Source organism: Acomys minous (assembly GCF_964271855.1).
Source record: "Acomys minous genome assembly, chromosome: 12".
NCBI lineage: Eukaryota > Metazoa > Chordata > Mammalia > Rodentia > Muridae > Acomys > Acomys minous.
This window is the reverse complement of record NC_140493.1, coordinates 26,093,419-26,110,783: the sequence shown is the minus strand read 5'-3', so window position 1 is coordinate 26,110,783 and position 17,365 is coordinate 26,093,419. Positions and strand designations below refer to the sequence as shown.

General features: G+C 51.6%; 1 protein-coding gene across 2 annotated transcripts; it reads right to left on the bottom strand.

Annotated features, from left to right (window-relative positions):
* Positions 1-7,390: 7,390 nt before the first annotated feature.
* NRBP2 (nuclear receptor binding protein 2) lies at positions 7,391-13,609 on the bottom strand. Of its 2 annotated transcripts, none has more exons than XM_084750379.1 (18): positions 13,285-13,609; positions 12,713-12,835; positions 12,540-12,641; positions 12,354-12,443; positions 12,137-12,177; positions 11,943-12,037; positions 11,795-11,818; positions 11,641-11,724; positions 11,504-11,559; positions 11,328-11,423; positions 10,796-10,928; positions 10,566-10,668; positions 10,426-10,476; positions 10,196-10,331; positions 9,425-9,478; positions 9,261-9,332; positions 9,128-9,183; positions 7,391-9,014 (listed from the first exon to the last, which is right to left on the bottom strand). In XM_084750379.1, exons 1-17 carry the CDS (start codon positions 13,405-13,407, stop codon positions 9,151-9,153), a joined length of 1,416 nt encoding a protein of 471 aa, XP_084606505.1. In that variant the 5' UTR covers positions 13,408-13,609; the 3' UTR covers positions 7,391-9,014; positions 9,128-9,150. The 2 variants fall into 2 exon arrangements, with proteins under 2 accessions (XP_084606505.1, XP_084606504.1); XM_084750378.1 differs by having other exon boundaries at positions 9,269-9,332; positions 13,285-13,608.
* Positions 13,610-17,365: the final 3,756 nt, after the last annotated feature.

The window sequence follows — 17,365 nt, the reverse complement described above, 5'->3', positions numbered from 1 at the left end:
TAGCGTAACCAGCGAGGACGGAGCAGGGCGGGGCGGAGCGGGCCGGAGTAAGGGTGTGGGTCCCCGGAGAAGCCTGCATCCTTGTGGGATGGGGGGCAACGTTCTTGAATCAGTTCCGTCTCTCTATTTTATCAGCACTCTATTTCACTTGCGTCCACTCGCTAAAAGTGGAAAAGAGCAACCGATCCCTTCTCATCTCTGTTCGTAGACAGCTGAGACTAGAGACAAAAAGACTGATGATGCATCGTCTTTGCAGTGTTCATCTAAAGTCATGAGTCCTCTTTTATTATTTGGAAACATGCTCTCTTTCCTAGTGAGAGAGTAGCTTTTTTTGAACAGATGGCCTGCAAGATGGACCCAAGAGATGGTTCCCCAGCCAGTCCTGTGGGCATAGATGTGCACGCTGGTCCTGAGCTGTGTTTAAATCTGTATGTTCAGCCGGTCGGGTCACTCGGGAGGCAGAGGCAGGTGGATCGCTGAGTTTGAGCCCAGCCTGGTCTACAAAGCGAGTCCAGGACAGTCAAGGCTACACAGAGAAACCCTGTCTCGAAACAAAACAAAACAAAAAAATCTGTATGTTTAAATCTGTATTCTGTGTGAGGAGCTGCCCTGATTTTGCCGTGAGCGATATTCAATTCCAAAACCCTAAGGCTGCCTGCAGTACACCACATCTGTAAGCTCAGGCACCCACAGCCAGTCTGTTTCCCACACCTGAAAATTTCAAAATTTAATATAGAGATCTCTGGCAAAATATGGCAGAATATTTTCCTCCCTTTCTGAAGTCCTTTTAATACCACAGGAAAGGAGCTATATTGAAAGCAAAGCCTAAGTGGACAGAGAAGTGAAAAATGCTGGGAAGTTAGGGGAGGGTAGCAGTGGGGCTGCTTTAGCCGACTGGTTTGTGATGGTTGTGTCTTGAATTCTCTGAAAAATACAGATGGGGGTAGGGGGTGTAGGCCTTCTCTAGACTTCTCTCCCTGCTACATGGTGCTAGTAGGTCTGGCTCTTTCAGCTTAGCATCTCACTTTGCTGTTGTTTTTCAAAACAGGATGTTGGGGTTGGCCTGATGTATTTTGGTGCTAACTAATAAAAAGCCATCACCTGGGCAGGGCAAATGAGATAGGTGTGGCTAAGGTTCCCGGTCTTGGAGAGACAGAGAATCTTGGGAGGAAGAAAGACTGAAGAGAAGAGAGGAAGGCCGCCGTGGGTTAGGTGGAGGAGAAGCACATGGCCGGCGTGGAGGGAGATTTGGCCCAGATGAAGAACATTAGCAAGTATTTGGGATTATGGATGGGAGGTAGCTTGATAGAAATTATCAGAAGCAGATGGCATGGGATGGGGACAGGGATCCCATACCTGCCCCACTGTGGGAAGTAGTTTAGGGGATTAATATCTGCCCTGCCCCAAGTTAACTAAAGCTATTTCAAAATATAACAGGTGTCTGTGTCTTTTTTTTGTTGTTGTTGTTCGTTTTGTTTTTCGAGACAGGTTTCTCTGTGTAGCTTTGGCTGTCCTGGACTCACTTTGTAGACCAGGCTGGCCTCGAACTCACAGCGATCCATCTGCCTCTGCCTCAAGTGTCTGTGTCTTGATTGATTGCTAGTGGGTTATACTGCTGCAATAATTATAGGTCTGGAGCCGGGCGTGGTGGTGCACGCCTTTAATCCCAGCAGTCGGGAGACCAGGCTGGCCTCAAACTCACAGCAATCCACCTGCCTCATCCTCCCAAGTACAAGGATTAAAGGAGTGCACTACCACACCCGGCATTTTTTTTTTAAAACAGGATTTCTCTGTGTAGCTCTGGCTGTTCTGGACTCACTTTGTAGACCAGGTTGTCTCGAACTCACAGAGACCCACCTGCCTCTGCCTCTCAAGTGCTGGGATTAAAGGCGTGTGCCATGCCCGGCAGTACCTCACACTTAAGCACAACAGCATGAGGAAATAAGACACAGAAAGAACCACAACAGTATCATCAGGGATACCCAAAAGATGCTGAATCTCCAAAAGAAAACGTCAAAAGCATCAAGTAAGATTTCCTCCAAATAAATCTGAAGGCAGGGCAGTGGTGGTGTACATCTTTAATCCCAACTCAAAGGAGGCAGAGGCAGCAGGATCTCTGAATTTAAAGGCCAGCCTGGTCTACAGAGTGAGTTTAAGGACAGCCAGAGCTACACAGAGAGACCCTGTCTCTGGTGGTGAGGGGTAGATTGAAAACAGCTAGGTGGTGGCACACTCCTTTAATTCCAGTACTCAGGAGGTAGAGGCAGACAGATCTCTGTGAGTTCAAGGCTAGCCTGGTCTACAAAGAGTTCCAGGACAGCCAGGGCTGTTACACAGAGAAACCTTGTCTGGGGGCGGGGGGGGGGGGCAGTGGAGAGAAAGGAAAATAAGATCCAGCTGTATTTGATGGCACTCACCTTTGATCCCAACGCCCAAGAGGCAGGAACTAGACTGATGTCTGAGTTAAAGGCCACCCAGCCAACCTTGCCAAGTAGTTCCAAGACAGCCACTCAGACCTGGGACAAACAGCTCCAGGTTCTCCCAGAGCTTCTCGGTACCTATCTGCTGCAGGACATGGCTGGCATACCCTGATCTCTACCCTGAACTTCAGGGCCAGGGCTTTTCTTTCCCCTTCCCCATATAATTCCGACATTTTGTTGCTCTTGCTTTTTTCTGTCTCTCTTTTCCCCCTTACATGGCAGCCAAGAGCTGCTTCCAGTGAACCTACATTTCTATGGTTTAACTTACCTTAAATCAAAAGCAATCTAACATCCTCATTTTTTAATTATAAGAAAAGGAAGGAATGTTCTCATACCTGCCCCCCAGGCTGCCTAGCAACCTATGACGTCATCACCTGCCCAGGATATAAAAGGGAAAACCCACCTCTTCCTCTCTTATCCTCTTCCTCTCTCTTGCTCTGTCTCCCTGTCTCTGTCTCTCCCCCTTGGGGCACGTCCCTGCTCTCCCCCACACTTCTATAATAAACTTCTCCATATCATAGCTGTTGTCTGGCCTCTTCTTTTTTATATTTACATTGGTGGCCTGTATGGGGAGGGTAATCCGATCGTCTTGTACCCTGGGACCCCTCTCTCTCTCCCCCACAAACTTTAAATCTACACCGATCCCCGTACAGGCCACCAATATTAAATATGAGAAATACGATGCCAGGCAACAGATCTGGAGAAGTTTGTGGTAGAAGTGTAGGGAGAGCAGGAAAGGAGAGGGGTGCCCCAAAGGGAGGGGGGGGAGGGAGAGAGAGAGAGAGAAAAGGAAACAGAGACATGAGAGGGGAAGAGGAAGAGAGATGAGGAGGATTTGCCTTTACTTTTCATAGAAATTTTTATTAATTAACCTTCCCAAACAAACATTAAAACTTGTTTAAATGTTAAAAATTGCTGTTAATAAAAACTTACCATTATGTAATTTAAATTTCTTTTCTTTCTTTCTTTCTTTTTTTTTTTTTTTCCTCTCTCCCTTAAGATCTAGACCTCCAAACCTAGAGAGGCTGCTGTGGCGACAAAAGCATCCTGGGCTGAACCAGAGCCTGAAACCCACCATGCTCCTTCCCTGGCCCCAATTTTTAAACAATCTCAAGTTCAAACCCACCCTGTCCAGAAACTTAAGACTCAGGAATTAGGCAAGTCTTTGCAAAATGGGGGAGATCACAGCCCGCCACTGCTGTCAGGATTAAATGAACTAATGAAAACATGTACCCACTGGGTGCAAACTCGGAGCTCAGAGATGGCTCAGTGGGGGCTTGCCACCAAGTCTGTCAGCCTGAGTTCAGTCCCCAGAGGTTTGCCCTTTTTATATCCTGGGCAGCTGGCACACCTAGTGGCAAGCAGGTGATAACATCACAGATTGCTAGGCAGTTTGGGGACAGGTATGCCAACAGCCAAGACTACCTTTTATTTATTTTTTTGTCTCAAAAAACAAAAATAAAATAGAGTTGAAAGTTCCCAGGAAACAGAAACTGTAATTATTACATTGATCAATATCCTCCAATATTTAGAACAAGATGGCCCACCAGAAACCTCTGACAATGGAGGGGGGGCCTGAGGATATTGAGTTGGCTGTCTCACCAACCACCACCAGAGGGAGCCCCAGGCACCACCCTCTTGTGGCGGCTTCTACTGATAGTGACTTACATCACCTTTCAGAAAAATATTTGGCAAGCCACTAAAAACTTTAAAACTCATTGAGATGGTGAATCTGTTTTCTCTGGAAATAGCCAGAGGCCAGACTGCGAGGTGACAGCATTTGACTGCTTTAACTGCCTTGGGACTCCAAATGAAGAGTCAACATTTTTTAGCAAAAATCAGTTCTGAGTGCCTGTCACAAGCATGGCCCAGAACATGGGTGCCTCCTGATTTTTCTGTCATCACCGTACTGTCAGCCCAGAGGACCTGTGTCCACTCCTAACGTCTATAAACACCATTGTTCCAGTGTTAGGTAGACCAAGGGTTTTGGTTGTTGTTGTTTGTTTGTTTGTTTTTTCTAGACAAGGTTTCTCTGTATAGCCCTCGATATCCCCAAACTCAAAAAACAAAAGCAGCAAAACAAAACAAAATCTGAAAATGAGCAATTCAATAGATTGAGAAACAAAGTTTAGCCGTGTATGGTATGGTGGCACACACCTTTTATCCCAGCACTCAAGAGGCAGGGGCAAGGTGAATCTCTGAGTTGGATGCCAGCCTGGTCTACCTTTCCAAGTAGTTCCAAGATAGCCATGACTACATAGATTTTGTCTAGAGAAAAAACAAAAACAAAAAAAAAAACAGACCAGGGTGGTCTTGAACTCAGAGATCTCCTTTCTCTGCCTCCAGAGTGTTAGGAATAAAGGTGCACACCAGCACTGCCCAGCTTGGACCAGGTTCTTGGAGTCCTGTTCATGGAAGACACCAGAACCCCAAGATCTCACAAAGTTGCTTCTGCAAATAAGTTTTGTCATCTGGGCACCGTGGTGCACACCCGTAATCCCAGCACTTGGGGAGGCAGAGGCAGGTGGATCTCTGTGAATTTGAGGTCAGCCTAGTCTACAAATCGAATCCAGGACAGCCAAGGCTACACAGAGAAACCCTGTCTCCAAAAAGAAAAAAAAAAATTACAAAATAAAAGACGTTTTGTCCCTGTTCCACTAGAAGCCGCTCTGGTGGATGGAAGTCCAGATCGGTGCCTCGCCCAGTTGTCGTCAGGCCAGCCTCAGGCAGCAGCTGATGGAGCAGATGCACAGACTCACAGCCAAACATTAGGCAGAGAGTGAGCCCAAACTGGAGATTTGCACCCACAGAATCAGCCAAGCAGGGCTCACTGGGACTCACAGAGTCTGTGCTAGGTCCTCTGCATATAGGCTGTGGTTGTTATCTTGGTGTTTTTGTGGGACTCCTAACAGTAGGACTAGGGGTGTCTCTGACTCTTTCACCTGCTCTTGAGACCCTTTTTCACCTACTGTGTTGCCTCACCCAGGCCTGATATGAGGGTTTGTGCCTCTTGCATCTAGTTTTGCTGTGTTGGGCTGGCATCCCTGGGAGGCCTGCTCTTTCCTGAAGGGAAACGGGAAGAGTGGCTCTGGTGGGAGAGGAGCAGGAAGGAGTGGAAAAGCGAGAGGAAACTGCAGTCAGAATGTACTTACAACAACAGCCACAACAACAAAATTAAATTCCAAAAAAAGAAAGTCTTCACTCTGCCCTTGAGCCCTTTCACAAGCAGCTCATGCATGCAGGTAAACATACATGAACACCTGATAAATACACGTAAGACAATAGAAAATACAAATCCAACATCTCAATTTATCCAGTAAAATAGGAGAGAAATCAAATGATTCAAGAAAATGTCATTTTTCTCCCCCGCCCATTCTTCTTTTACAGTGGAGAGTCACTGATAATTTCCAAAACACTGGGCAAAGAAAAGCTCAGGAGAAACAGAAGAGCGCTTACACAAAAGGTCAGAATCCAGAAGCCTGGCCATTCCTGGAACCAGTAGAATGTAACATTGACACCCTTAAGTCCTGAGGAGAAAGGGTTTTCAGCTAAACAAACCTCTTGTACCTCAGTACATTTTCAAGCATGTATATGATTAGAATGAGGACAAACGGGTGAAGAATCCAAAACTTCCCATACATTTCTATTCCTCAGGCAACTTGACGGATGTTCCTTCCCAAGGGGGGTGGTAAATGAAGGGAGAGAATGCGTGGGGGGGGCGGATGAGAAAGGCATGCAGTAGACCCCTGGTGCGGGGCAACTGACAAACTGAACCCCAACACAACAGCAAGCAGCACCGGGTTCACTTGGTGGCGATCCCAGTAAAAGAAACGTGGTCAGTTGTGCTTGGCCCTAAATATTGAGAGGAGCCCAAAGAGGAACCGGTGGCAAACACATAGAGGAAACTACAGAGAAGGGCTGGTGCGTGGCTCAGAAGGTAAGGGGGCTTGCCACAAGCCTGACAATCTGGGCTCAATGCCCTGGGCCCACATGGTGGAAAGGAAGCTAACTCCCACAGGCTGCCCTCATGTGCTATCACACATACACACAGCCCAGATGGGGTTTTTTTTTTTTTAAATAGAGAAGAAAATTATTAACTTCAGAGAAAACAAAAAATTGTGCAAGAAAGAAAATAGAACCTAGGGCAGCTTTTTTTTTTTTTGCTAAGGCCTACACTAATGAAACTAATACAGCAGTGATGCCCATCAAACTGGGATAATGAGTCAGAGGGTGGGCAGGTGACTAGCCCAAAGGTTTCCATGTGAGGACACCTACCATGTCAAAACCAATAAACAGGACTAAAAGTATGCTTGTGGCAGGGCATGGTGGAACATGCCTTTACTCCTAGCATTGGGAAAGCTGAGGCAGGCAGATCTCTGTTCCGGGCTGAGGCTAAGAGACTCGAATTTGTGTAGAATCATGGAAGAAGGACTGCATTTCTGGTTTACTGTCGATCCTGTCCCCAACAACTCTAATTTTAAAACATTAAGCAATAAGGCATGATGGCTCACATCTTTGATGACCACAGCACCAGCCTGGTCTGGATACTGAGTTCTAGGCAAGAATCATATCTTGCATGAGCGACACTCACCTGTGATCCCAGCTCTCAGCAGGCAGAGGCAGGTGGATCGAAGCCAGCCTGGTCTACAAAGCCAAAACCACACAGAGAAATCCTGTCTGCAAAAACAAAAACAAAAAGGAAAGACTATATCTCTAAAGATAAACTGAACAGCCAGGCGGTGGTGGCAAATACCTTAGTCCTAGCACTTGGGAGGCAGGGGCAGGCAGATCTCTGAGTTCAAGGCTAGCCTGGTCTACAAAGCAATTCCAGGACAATCAGAGCTACCCAGAGAAACCCTGTTATGAAAAACAAAACAAACAAAAAGAGGCAAGATAAAGTACAGCACTGATGCTTTCAAGTTCAGTTTAATCACTTGTACAGTCTACTATGGACTTTTAAAATAAACTACATCAGGCCATGCATAATCAGAGTTCATTTAATTTATTAGATGTCCCTTGACAAATTTGCTTTAATTTTTTAAGTTTTGGTTTCGGTTAAGGTGGTATGGCAGGCAACACGAAAACAACACCCATCGGCCCTGTCCATCCTCTAGGCACCGAAACCCAGGACGATCAGTCTCCATAGCAAAAGGTACTCTGCAGGTGTGGCTAACCTACAGACCCTGAGAAGAATATCATCCTAGGTTATCTTGGTGGGTCCAACCCAGTCACCAAAGGCCCCCACCTTCCTGGCAGTGGAAAACCAGACAACCAGTCCATGACAAAGATGCAACTTGACGCTGCTGGTCTTGAAGGTGGAGAAAAGAGAGCTTCTCTAGAAGCTGAGAAGGGCTCTTAGTTGGCACCAGAAAGAAAGCAGGAATTTCCGCCTTACCATGACAGGGAAGTGAATTCTGCCAATAGCTTGAAGGAGCAGGAGGTGAGCCCCGCCCCAACAACTCCAGCTTCCAGAAGGTAAACTTAGCCACTGAAGCCTGGATTTTAATCTAGTGACAGCCTGTATTGAGCACTGCACTTGTGCTGTCTCATACCACTGGGCTTTTTGATAAGTGTCACAGCAGCAATATGGAGCTATTAATAACACAATAGTGAGCTTTCCTGGTTTCACATATGAAGTGTTTAAAACGGAATCCGAATGTATTAATTTTAAATACGCACGTAAAAATGTTTTAGGACTTTAAGTTTGAAGTTACGAGAGAGGCAGTTCAAGAACCAAGAAGTCGGTGGTTGTGAGGGGAGAAATCTACCAGGTCTTTAAAACCAGTAAGACTGAGGAGGCAAGTTGGGTTGGGAAGAAAGAGGGAGCGGGGAGCCCACATCCTCAGAGCTCAAACACAGAGCTCCTCAGGAGGAGGTGCAAAGGATGCCTGAGCTCCGAGCCCCTAGGACAGCAGATGAAGGACTAGAAAGATCCTGCCGGAGGGCTTTCGGGGAGGGCACAGGTCCTGGTCTCAAGGGTGTGCGAGATCAGAGAGAGAGGGGACCAAGACAGGTCTGCAAGGGACAGGAACTGCTCTGAGTGGGCCCAGCGGGTTGCTGGCCATGGGTCCAACCCCAAGCTTCTCTAACCTGATTCTCCAACCAGGTCTGGTCTGCCTGATGATGCCCAGCATTTTGTTTGACACCTGAACTCTATCACTTTGGAGTCCAGGCTCCCTCCCTAGGTTCCTATGCCACCTGAGGCATGGTTGTTGCCCAGTACCAGATGGTGCGGTTGCCCTAACTGACCTGTATCCTCCACTGCCATCCGGGCTCAGGGCTCCATCACCACCCTGGGGTCCCACACTTGCTGCAGAAAGCTGCGGGGCTGGTCTTCACTAGCAGGGCCCGTGTTCCGTTCCAGGGAACACAAGCAGAAAGCAGCTCTGAGCAGCGTGGGGCTCTTTGCCAAGTGTACAACCCTGAGCCCTGGTACCCGCTCCTGGGATGCCAGGACTGGGAGGGTCAAGCTTGTGTCCCACGGTACTTGAGAAACGTGGTCTCCAGGAAGGCTGCTAGCTTTGTCCGGTCATCCTGCAGTGGATGAGTTGGTTACTATGGTAGCATTAGACAGCTCGGCAGACCCTGCACCTTTCCAAACCCCTAACTCCTACCTCCCACCCTTCACCCACCCCCTGTCTACCCACCTCGTGCAGGAAGCCATAGTGCACTAGCTCAGCAGCGAGGTCCTGGGCACTGTCAGCTTAAGAGAGGACATAGGACAAGTGAGTTGTGGTACCAGCCAGTGCCCGAGCCCCAGCCCACCTCCTGATCCCCTACCAGCCTACTTGGGAGTAGATCATAAGTCAGCTGCCTGTGTAGCCGGTCCTCAAGCACCAAAAGCAGAGTGAGCTGGGGATGGAAGGGCGTGGTCGGGGGGCGGGCGCTAGAGTTGATTCCTTCCCTTCCCATCTTCCCTAGCCCCACCCAGGGCCCTTGCTCACATGCCAGCGAGCCTTGTCCTCACTTCTCTCCATGTTACATTGCATCTGGACCACCTGAGGGCAGGGAAGCTGTGTTAGGCACAGAGTGCTACTTAGCAAAGGAGCCCAGAAGGATCCGCAGAGACCCCCCAAAACGGTAAACATCTCCAAGGGAAGTCCAGAAAGCACATCTCACTGCCAGCCCTGAGGTATTTAGAGAAGGATTCCAAGAGCTGGCCTTCAGTTTGGGTACAAAATGATGACTGCAATGCCTTGGGGGTGCGGGGAGGAGATAGAGACAGAGAAAGAGACGGGATGAACTGTGGGAAGTAAGGGAACGTTGTGTCCCAGGAGTTGACTGCTTAGAAAAGCTAGGTGCCAGCAGGGGCAAGCCAGGAGGCTCAGGCTCAGGCTGACTTCCACCAGCTCTCTGGGCTGCCAGGATCCAGGACACTTTGACTCCTGGCATTAGAATTTAGGGTGCACCGTGGAAGGAAGGAAGCCTGAAGGACGGGGATCCAGACGGAGGAATGGAGGTAGGTGGCCAAAGCCCCCCCCCCCCGGGGGCAACAGGATGGGGGGGAAGGGACTGCAAAAGCGAGAAGCCTCTGGGGAAAATGGGTGCCTCCCTTGGATCACAGTTTCCACAAAGGGGTCAGCTTGGATTTGGTCTCTGGCATCCTGGAGGAGAACTGGGATGGGGGAGAGACAGATTCCCCAGAGAAAGGCACCCAGTATCTGGTTGTGGACAATTCAGAGAGACAGCACAGTGCAGCAGGCGTTGGGACTCACCTTCCTGGTCTCCGAGTCAAAGGGTTCTGGTGTTGGGGTTTTGGCCTTTTGGGCTTCCTCCGGGGGTGGGGCTAACACACGAGGAAGTCCCAGGGGCCGAGCAGCGGCAAAATTCATCAGTGGATAGATCCCATTCCTGGAGATAGACAAGGGGGCAGAGATACGAGGGGGTAACTGGGGGCTCAGGCCTAACAGTACTTTTCCTCACTCAGTCTCTTGCCAGCTCTTACCTGACATCCTCCAGGAATTTGTCCAGCTCCAAGAAGGAGACCTCTGAGTACCTAGAATGGGGTGAGAGGTACATAAGGGGTGTCAGGCCAAAGGCTAGCCAGGCAGCTAGTAGGGGAGGCCTCATTTGGCCGCTGCTCACCGCCACTGCACTGGGGGTCCGTGGAGCTGGGGCATCTCAGCCAAGACTGCATGTGGGTCTGTTGCCTTGGTCTTTTCTTCTACTACATTTTCAGGCATAAGGTCTATGAACCACAAAGACGCTCAGGGAGATGGCCCCAAGTTAAGGGTCCTACCAAAAAAAAAAAAAAAAGGCCCTCCCATGTTCTGACCCTAGGATCTTGGCCCCACCCCAGTACTTCTGCCGCTCACACTGGTGCTGGATGAAGCAGTGAGCCGCCAGCAGCTTCAGCGAGTGCACTTCAAAGAGCACGCGGTGGAAGAGAAGGTTGTGGGCAGAGGGTCGGCGGGCAGGGTCCCGGGCCAGGCAGGAGAGGATGAACTCCTAGGTTGTGGAGAAGAAAGGCAGGTGGTGGGTGGAAAAAAAAATCTTTGCTCTAGAGGAGATCCCTGAAGACCCTAGACCCCATGGGTCCAATCACCACTTCCTCCCGCCTCAGTGACGCTGCAGGAGCCTTCCCGTGTGGATGCACAGTGAAGGAGGCATCCCATTAGCAGCTCGGGATCTGATTCTGTAAACTTGAGGATAGGCAGGCCTTGAGCTCCAAACACCCCATGCTCTGCTCCTAGTCACCCTTGTAGCACATGAGAGAGCTATAGGAGAGTCTCGGGGTGGGCCTTAGTGCACTCCCTGCTACACTGGTGACCAGGCCGCACCTCTAGCCTGCCTAGAGCACTTGAGGCACCTGCTGCCAGCCCCAGAGGGCCAAGGGAAGCTGCTCACCCGCATGTTGGGGTCACTCAGTGAGTGCCTGGCTCGAGCAATGGCCTCTTCTGTGACCCGGGTATCCCCGTTGGCTTGGATCTCCAGGACAGCCATCTGGGTGCGGGGACAAATTGGACATGGTGAGATGGAGTAGAGCCCAGAGGAGAAGAGGCTATGAGGCGAGTGGACAGTACCTCCAGTGCACACATCCCAAAGGAGAATATGTCCACAGCAGTCCCGTCATTGACTTCTGAAATGGGGACAACAAGGCAGGGTTGGTCAGTCTGATGCGCCAGCAGGCCAGATGCCCTAGAGCCTCTTAAGCACTCACCGCCATACTCCGGTGGGAAAAAGTGCAGGTTTCGGAGTTCTTCCCGCTCAGCTCGAATGGGGCTCCGGAGATCATCAGGAAGTGCTGAGGACGAGCATGGGGCTGAGCAGACCAGTTTCTCCACAGCCCCCACACCCCAGAAGGCCCCACACACCATTGGAGAAGATGCGGTACCACACTGCAATGGCCAACGCGGAGAGAAAAGAGAGGGTGTCAGTCAGCGGGCTGGTACACTGGGGCAGTCTCTGCCCTGGGCTCCCGCAGGTTCCCAAACCCTGCCCCCTGCCCCGCCTCGCCAGCACCAGAGCCGATCTTGATGAGGCCATTGTGCTGAATGAAGATGGTGTCGCTGGTCAGGTTCCCGTGGATGATGGGGGGACTGCAGGCGTGCAAAAAACTGGAAGCACAGAGGTAGGGAGGCAGGAAGAACCGGGTCAGAGGGCACCGGAAAGGTGCAAAGCAAGGAGCAAGCTCGTGGGCAAGGCCGGGCCCTCACCTGAGTGCAGACAGGATCTGCGTACACCAGCGCTTCCAGGCCTGGCAGCGGACGCACGACTCCGTCGGGTGGGCACCAAGAGGCTGTTGAGCCTGCGGAGCCCGCCCGCTACCCCGCTCCTGACCCGAGGCCACTCGGAGTCCCCCCCACCCCACCCCACTACTGTCCCTAAGTTCTCCTGGATTTCCCTCCAGTCCCCAGCCCACACTCCCCATACCCGGGCGTTCATGGCTTTGTGATTCTTCTTGGTCTTTTTGAGGAACTGCTTGAGGCTGCCAGACGACACGTATTCTGTGATGAAGATGACCTGCGGGCAGGCGGGCTCCGCCGTTGCGGGTGGGTCTCCATGCTGCCCCACCCAGCCTGTGGCTTCACTCCGCCCCTTCACCCGCCCCTAGCTCACCCTAGCACGGGCCTCAGAGGCGTCCAGCCAATACTTGTGCAGCTTGACGATGTTGGGGTGGTCCACCAGCGCCAGCTGCTCAAACATGGTCTGGATCTTCTCCTGGGGAAGGAGGTTGGTCGTGGGGGGGGAGCTCGACAGTATGGGCCAAAGGGGGTATGGACGGGCCTCACCTCATGGGCCGAAAAGGCCTTCCTATCCCCGAAGTGGAGTTCATTCCACACCACTTCTACCCCCTCCTCCGTGTCCATGGCCAGAAAGGTGCTCTGGATCCCCGGCATGTTCCCTTGGTTCACCTAGGTGGGAAGATTGTATTTCCTGATACGAACAGACCCAGGGTGTGGACGTGGTCTCTGTTACAGCCTTTCCCCAGGCATGAATGTGCGGCCACTCCTGCCCAGCTCAGTAGGAGAGCTGGGGGTGGTGAGGCTGGGGAATCTGGCCCCAGGAGCAGAGGGGTGGTGTCCAGGGGCTGGGCCAGAAGGGAAAGCAGGTTTTAGAGGTTGGGGACGATCCCCAGAGGGGTAGAGAGGGATCCAAGAGGCACGTGGAGGTGGTCCCAGGATGACATTGATATTCAAGGAATGGGGGTTTCTCACCAGGGTGCGGGGAAGGGGGCAAAGGGGTCCGAGAACCTACAGAGGCCAGGGCGTCAGGGGACACCGTCAGGCTGCCCGGGCCCCACCGCCCAGTGGCCTCCAGCCTTAGGCTACGGGACGGCGGCGTCACCCGCACCCGTGCCCACCTGCTCCCGCCGCTTCTGCCAGCGGCCACACGGGCTCTCCTCCAGAATGTCGCTCTCGTCCTCGCTCTCGTCCTCCCGCTCGCGCTCCCGGCCTCGCCTGGGCGCCGGCTCCGGGGCCGCCATGGCTCGGCGAGCCCAGGCCGCCGCCCTCCGCGCAAGCCCTCTCCCCGCTCCCGCCCGCCCTGGCCCAGCGCCCGGCAGCCCAACCTGGAGCCCAACGGAGCGGCCGCCGCGAGCCCTCTTCGGCTCCGGGAATTGGGAGGCGCGGGCTCGCAGCGGACCCGAGGGAGGAGTCGACCCGCCCCTCTAGAGCCGCCTCTGCGGGCTGGTGCTGAAGTGTAGCTCTACCGAGGGCGAAAGAGCCCCGCCCTAGGCACGCCCCGTCATCCAGACCACTCCTGCTCCCCCAAAAGCTCCGCCCAGAAGAGACGCGCCCCTCAAAGGCACCACCCATTCCTGCGGGGGCCTCTCCAAGGCTTCCCAGGCAGCTGTGGCTCTCCTAGGGGACTGTATCAGACCTGGGGGACCACTGCTGCGCAACGCTTGGAGCCAGTTCTTCCTGCACCACATTCGGATCCTGCTCCTATTACATATGCCCTGAGTTCGGCCTGACGTAGAGCGTCCGAGAGTCTGGAGGGGGCAGCAAGGGTCAAGGGCATCTGGGGGCAGGCACTTCAGTGGCAGGAGGCCATATGATCTCAGAAATGGGGCCATCAGGAAAGGAAAACATCACTAAAGGTGGCGGATGAATGCACCAACACACCACCAGACAAGATGCCCTTTAAACCCTCACCACCTGGCTTTCCCTGGCCCAGAATTCCGTGCTTCTCTTTCAGCTTGCAAGCCCCCTTTCCACTATGGGCCCCCTTGAAACAGCAGAATTCCCCTTTACCCACCCCTTAACTGCCCTCACTCTCACACCTGCCCTCCCATCACCTTCACCTCCCCTTGCTATATAGTGACCCTGCCTGCTCTCTGATATAAACAACAGCTGGCCCCTGACCAGCTCGGCTCCTTCTGCTCCTGGCTTGTGTCATAGCCTGCTCAGAACGCAGCAGCTTGCCCTGGTCTTCTACCCGTCCTAACCTGAAAAGAGCTAGGCAGTTTAGTAGACCAAGATGGGTTAACCTTCCACTGGCCACAGAAGCCAGAACAGGGCCAATGCTTGGAAGACACTTCCCGAGTCCCTGGATCCACCTATTTGTGTCTGTTTAACTGGGACCTTGGTCACACTGGAGTGTCTGCACTAAAACTGTGAGTGATGAGAGGAGGATTGGTACCACCCTGTTAGCAAAGCATCTTGGGGGCGGGGCAGGCACTAGGGATATTGTAGCCGGTCAGTGATGGTGCACACTTTTAATCCTAGCACCTGGGAGGCAGAGGCAGGCAGATTTCCGTGAGTTCAAGGTCACCCTGGCCTACAGAACGAGTTCCAGGACAACCAGAGATACACAGAGAAACCCTATTTCCAAAAAAAAAAAAAAAAAAAAAAAAAGTTGTGACATTGAGGACTCTTGCAGAGGCCCCACATTCAATTCTCAGCAACCGCATGACAGTTCACAACAACCTGTTACTCCAGTTTCAGGGGACCTGATGCCCTCTTCTGCTCCCCATGAGTTTCAAGCACACACATGGTGGCACATGTACATACATGTAGGCACTCATTATTACATACAAATAAAATAAATCTTAAAACCAATCCATAACGCCTAGGCTAGCGGCATGCGTGCACACATCACTGCTGGCTGGACCACATGCTTTCTGAGGGCCACAGAGGACCCCTAGGCTCCATTCAACAAGACCTTTGCCACCACTGGTTTCCATAAGCAGCCTTTGTGGAAGTCAAACCTATGCTGGGCTCTGGCTGTTTACTGCATTTGACAGGCCTCTACGTTGTTGCTCTGACTGTCTTTTGTATAGACTGTACTTCCTGTCATCCGTTGGGTCTACTTCCTCCACGTGGCATTTCTCAGATGAACCTCCTGGGCTCCATCCTTGCATGCTCCCTAGCCTCACAACTGTTTCCATGGCACTGGGCACCTGACCTGCCTTTGTTGATCTGCTTTGTCTGTCCACGCTTGAACGTGGGTCTGTAAGGGCAGGGTGTCTGCTCTTGGTACCAAGGACAGTATTCAGCACACACCAGGGCCCCATCAATGGTGCGATGGATGTATGGGCAAGGATACACTGGCTTAAGTAGGCGGTTCAAAGAGCTTCCTGAGGCAGCAACATTTGAGCCAGACCTTGATGCATTTTCCTCCTCTTTCTGCCCTATAAGCAGTCACAGGTCACAGAGATGTGTGCATCCTAACCCCTAGAGCTTGGAAAATGCCTTTATTTTGAGACAAACTCTTGTTGGATCTTGGGAGGATTCTGGAATCCAACATTTGGCATGGGATCTAAGACTGAGGTCTGCTCTAAGTCACCTTCCTCAGCCACTGTGCCAGATCCAGTTGCCCCCTCCTGCCACCACCACCCAAGTCTCTGCCTCCGCTCCTATGCAATGCCACATTCGGCCAGGCCCTTACCATTTATCAGATGTCCTCTGATCATACCCCTTCTCAGAAATCATCTCCACCCTTGACATCCTGCCTTGCATTTTAGCACCCAGCATCTTTCTTATACCTCTTGTGGATCTATCATGGCTCCTTAGGTGACCCATCAGGGTCTCTCTGAGCCTGTCCCTGCTGAAGAGTAAGTAGGCGATCCAATTTCTGAATTTGATTCCCTCTATCATGTGGCTCTCAGGGCTTAGGCAGATGTCCCCCAAGGCCAGGCAATCCAGGTAGGAAGAAAGGAGGCTAGAAAAATACTCCCGGGAATGTGGTAAGGACCCTTGACCAGGTATGGCCTGAAAGTAAAGAACACCTTGCCTGTGTCAAGGATTACAGCGTAGCTGTGGGCATCACTCCAGCCAGAGTCTCAGCTGCAAGGAAAGACTACCGTACAACACGCATGCACTCCAGAATCCCCAGAATAACACGGGAAATACTTTGAGACTGTGCGCAGAATAGGAACAAACCCTGAAGAATCAAAGAGTGGGGTCCTAGGCAAGCGCATCTTACGAGCTCGGTGTGTGGGTGGGGTCTGGATTCACTGTGTGGAGGGCTTCCTACTATAGACTTTTGTAATCAACCTGGCTTGACTCACAAACTTTGCTATAGACCATTAATGCAGAGGCTGGACCTGGTAATGATCCTCAAAATAATTCAAGCAGACCCCCGTAGGTGATGCTCAAAGTCACCAGACTGAGGGTGGCACTGTATACACATTCCCTTACTAAGGGTCTATGTCTATGTGTGGATCCTTAGCTCGCTCTAGAGCTTTGGGGACTAAGCCTAGTCTCTTGCACACACTAAGCAGGTCTTCTACCGGTGAGGTACACCCCCAGCCTTGGGAACTTGTTTTGTTTTGGTTGGTTGGTTTGTTTTGTCTCACTTTTGGTAGCCCTGGCTGTCCAGGAACTCACTATGTAGACCAGGCTGGCCTTGAATTAATTCACAGAGATCTGCCTGTGTGTGTCTGCCTCCTGTGTGCTGGAGGCACTTAAAGCCGTGTGCCATCACACCCAACTTTTGGGAAACTTCAAATAGACACATTCAAGTAGACATCAACGTCTGGTCAGATCTGGCAAACTCCATTTCATCCTCCTCCCGCCTCCCAATACTCCCTCTGCTCATTTCCCAGCCCTATCCCTTCAGAAATTGGTTGGGGTTCATTAGGAGATCTTGCCACGTGCCTTGCTTCCCAGTTTCTCTCTGTGCTCCGTGACCCCCCTCACCGTGTGCACAACGGCTTCCACAGTGGCTGCTGCCCTGCCTTGCAGTTCACCCACCTCTGCGGGCAAGTTTTCTGACATGCTGCCTAGATCTGTCAGTTGTTAAACCCATTTCATTCTGCTTACTGTGGTTGCTAGTGTGGCAGTTTCATTTAGTAAAATGCCGGTTTCCTGGTGACATCTCCCGAGCTTGCCTCGCCATCTTGGTGACCAGGGCCTGTGTCTGTTGCTTCTCCATTGTTTCTAGGAGTTCTCCTTTCTGCAGCTGCCATCACTCTTGGTGTGCCCTGGTCTTTGATGATG

Excerpts from the sequence above, each read along its gene's own strand:
- NRBP2 (XM_084750378.1), bottom strand. The coding sequence starts at position 13,407 with ATGGCGGCCCCGGAGCCGGCGCCCAGGCGAGGCCGGGAGCGCGAGCGG. Across the intron at positions 12,178-12,353 it reads ACAAAGCCATGAACGCCCGG|GCCTGGAAGCGCTGGTGTAC; the intron begins GTATGGGGAGTG and ends GTCCGCTGCCAG. Across the intron at positions 9,015-9,127 it reads ACTATGGCTTCCTGCACGAG|GATGACCGGACAAAGCTAGC; the intron begins GTGGGTAGACAG and ends CATCCACTGCAG.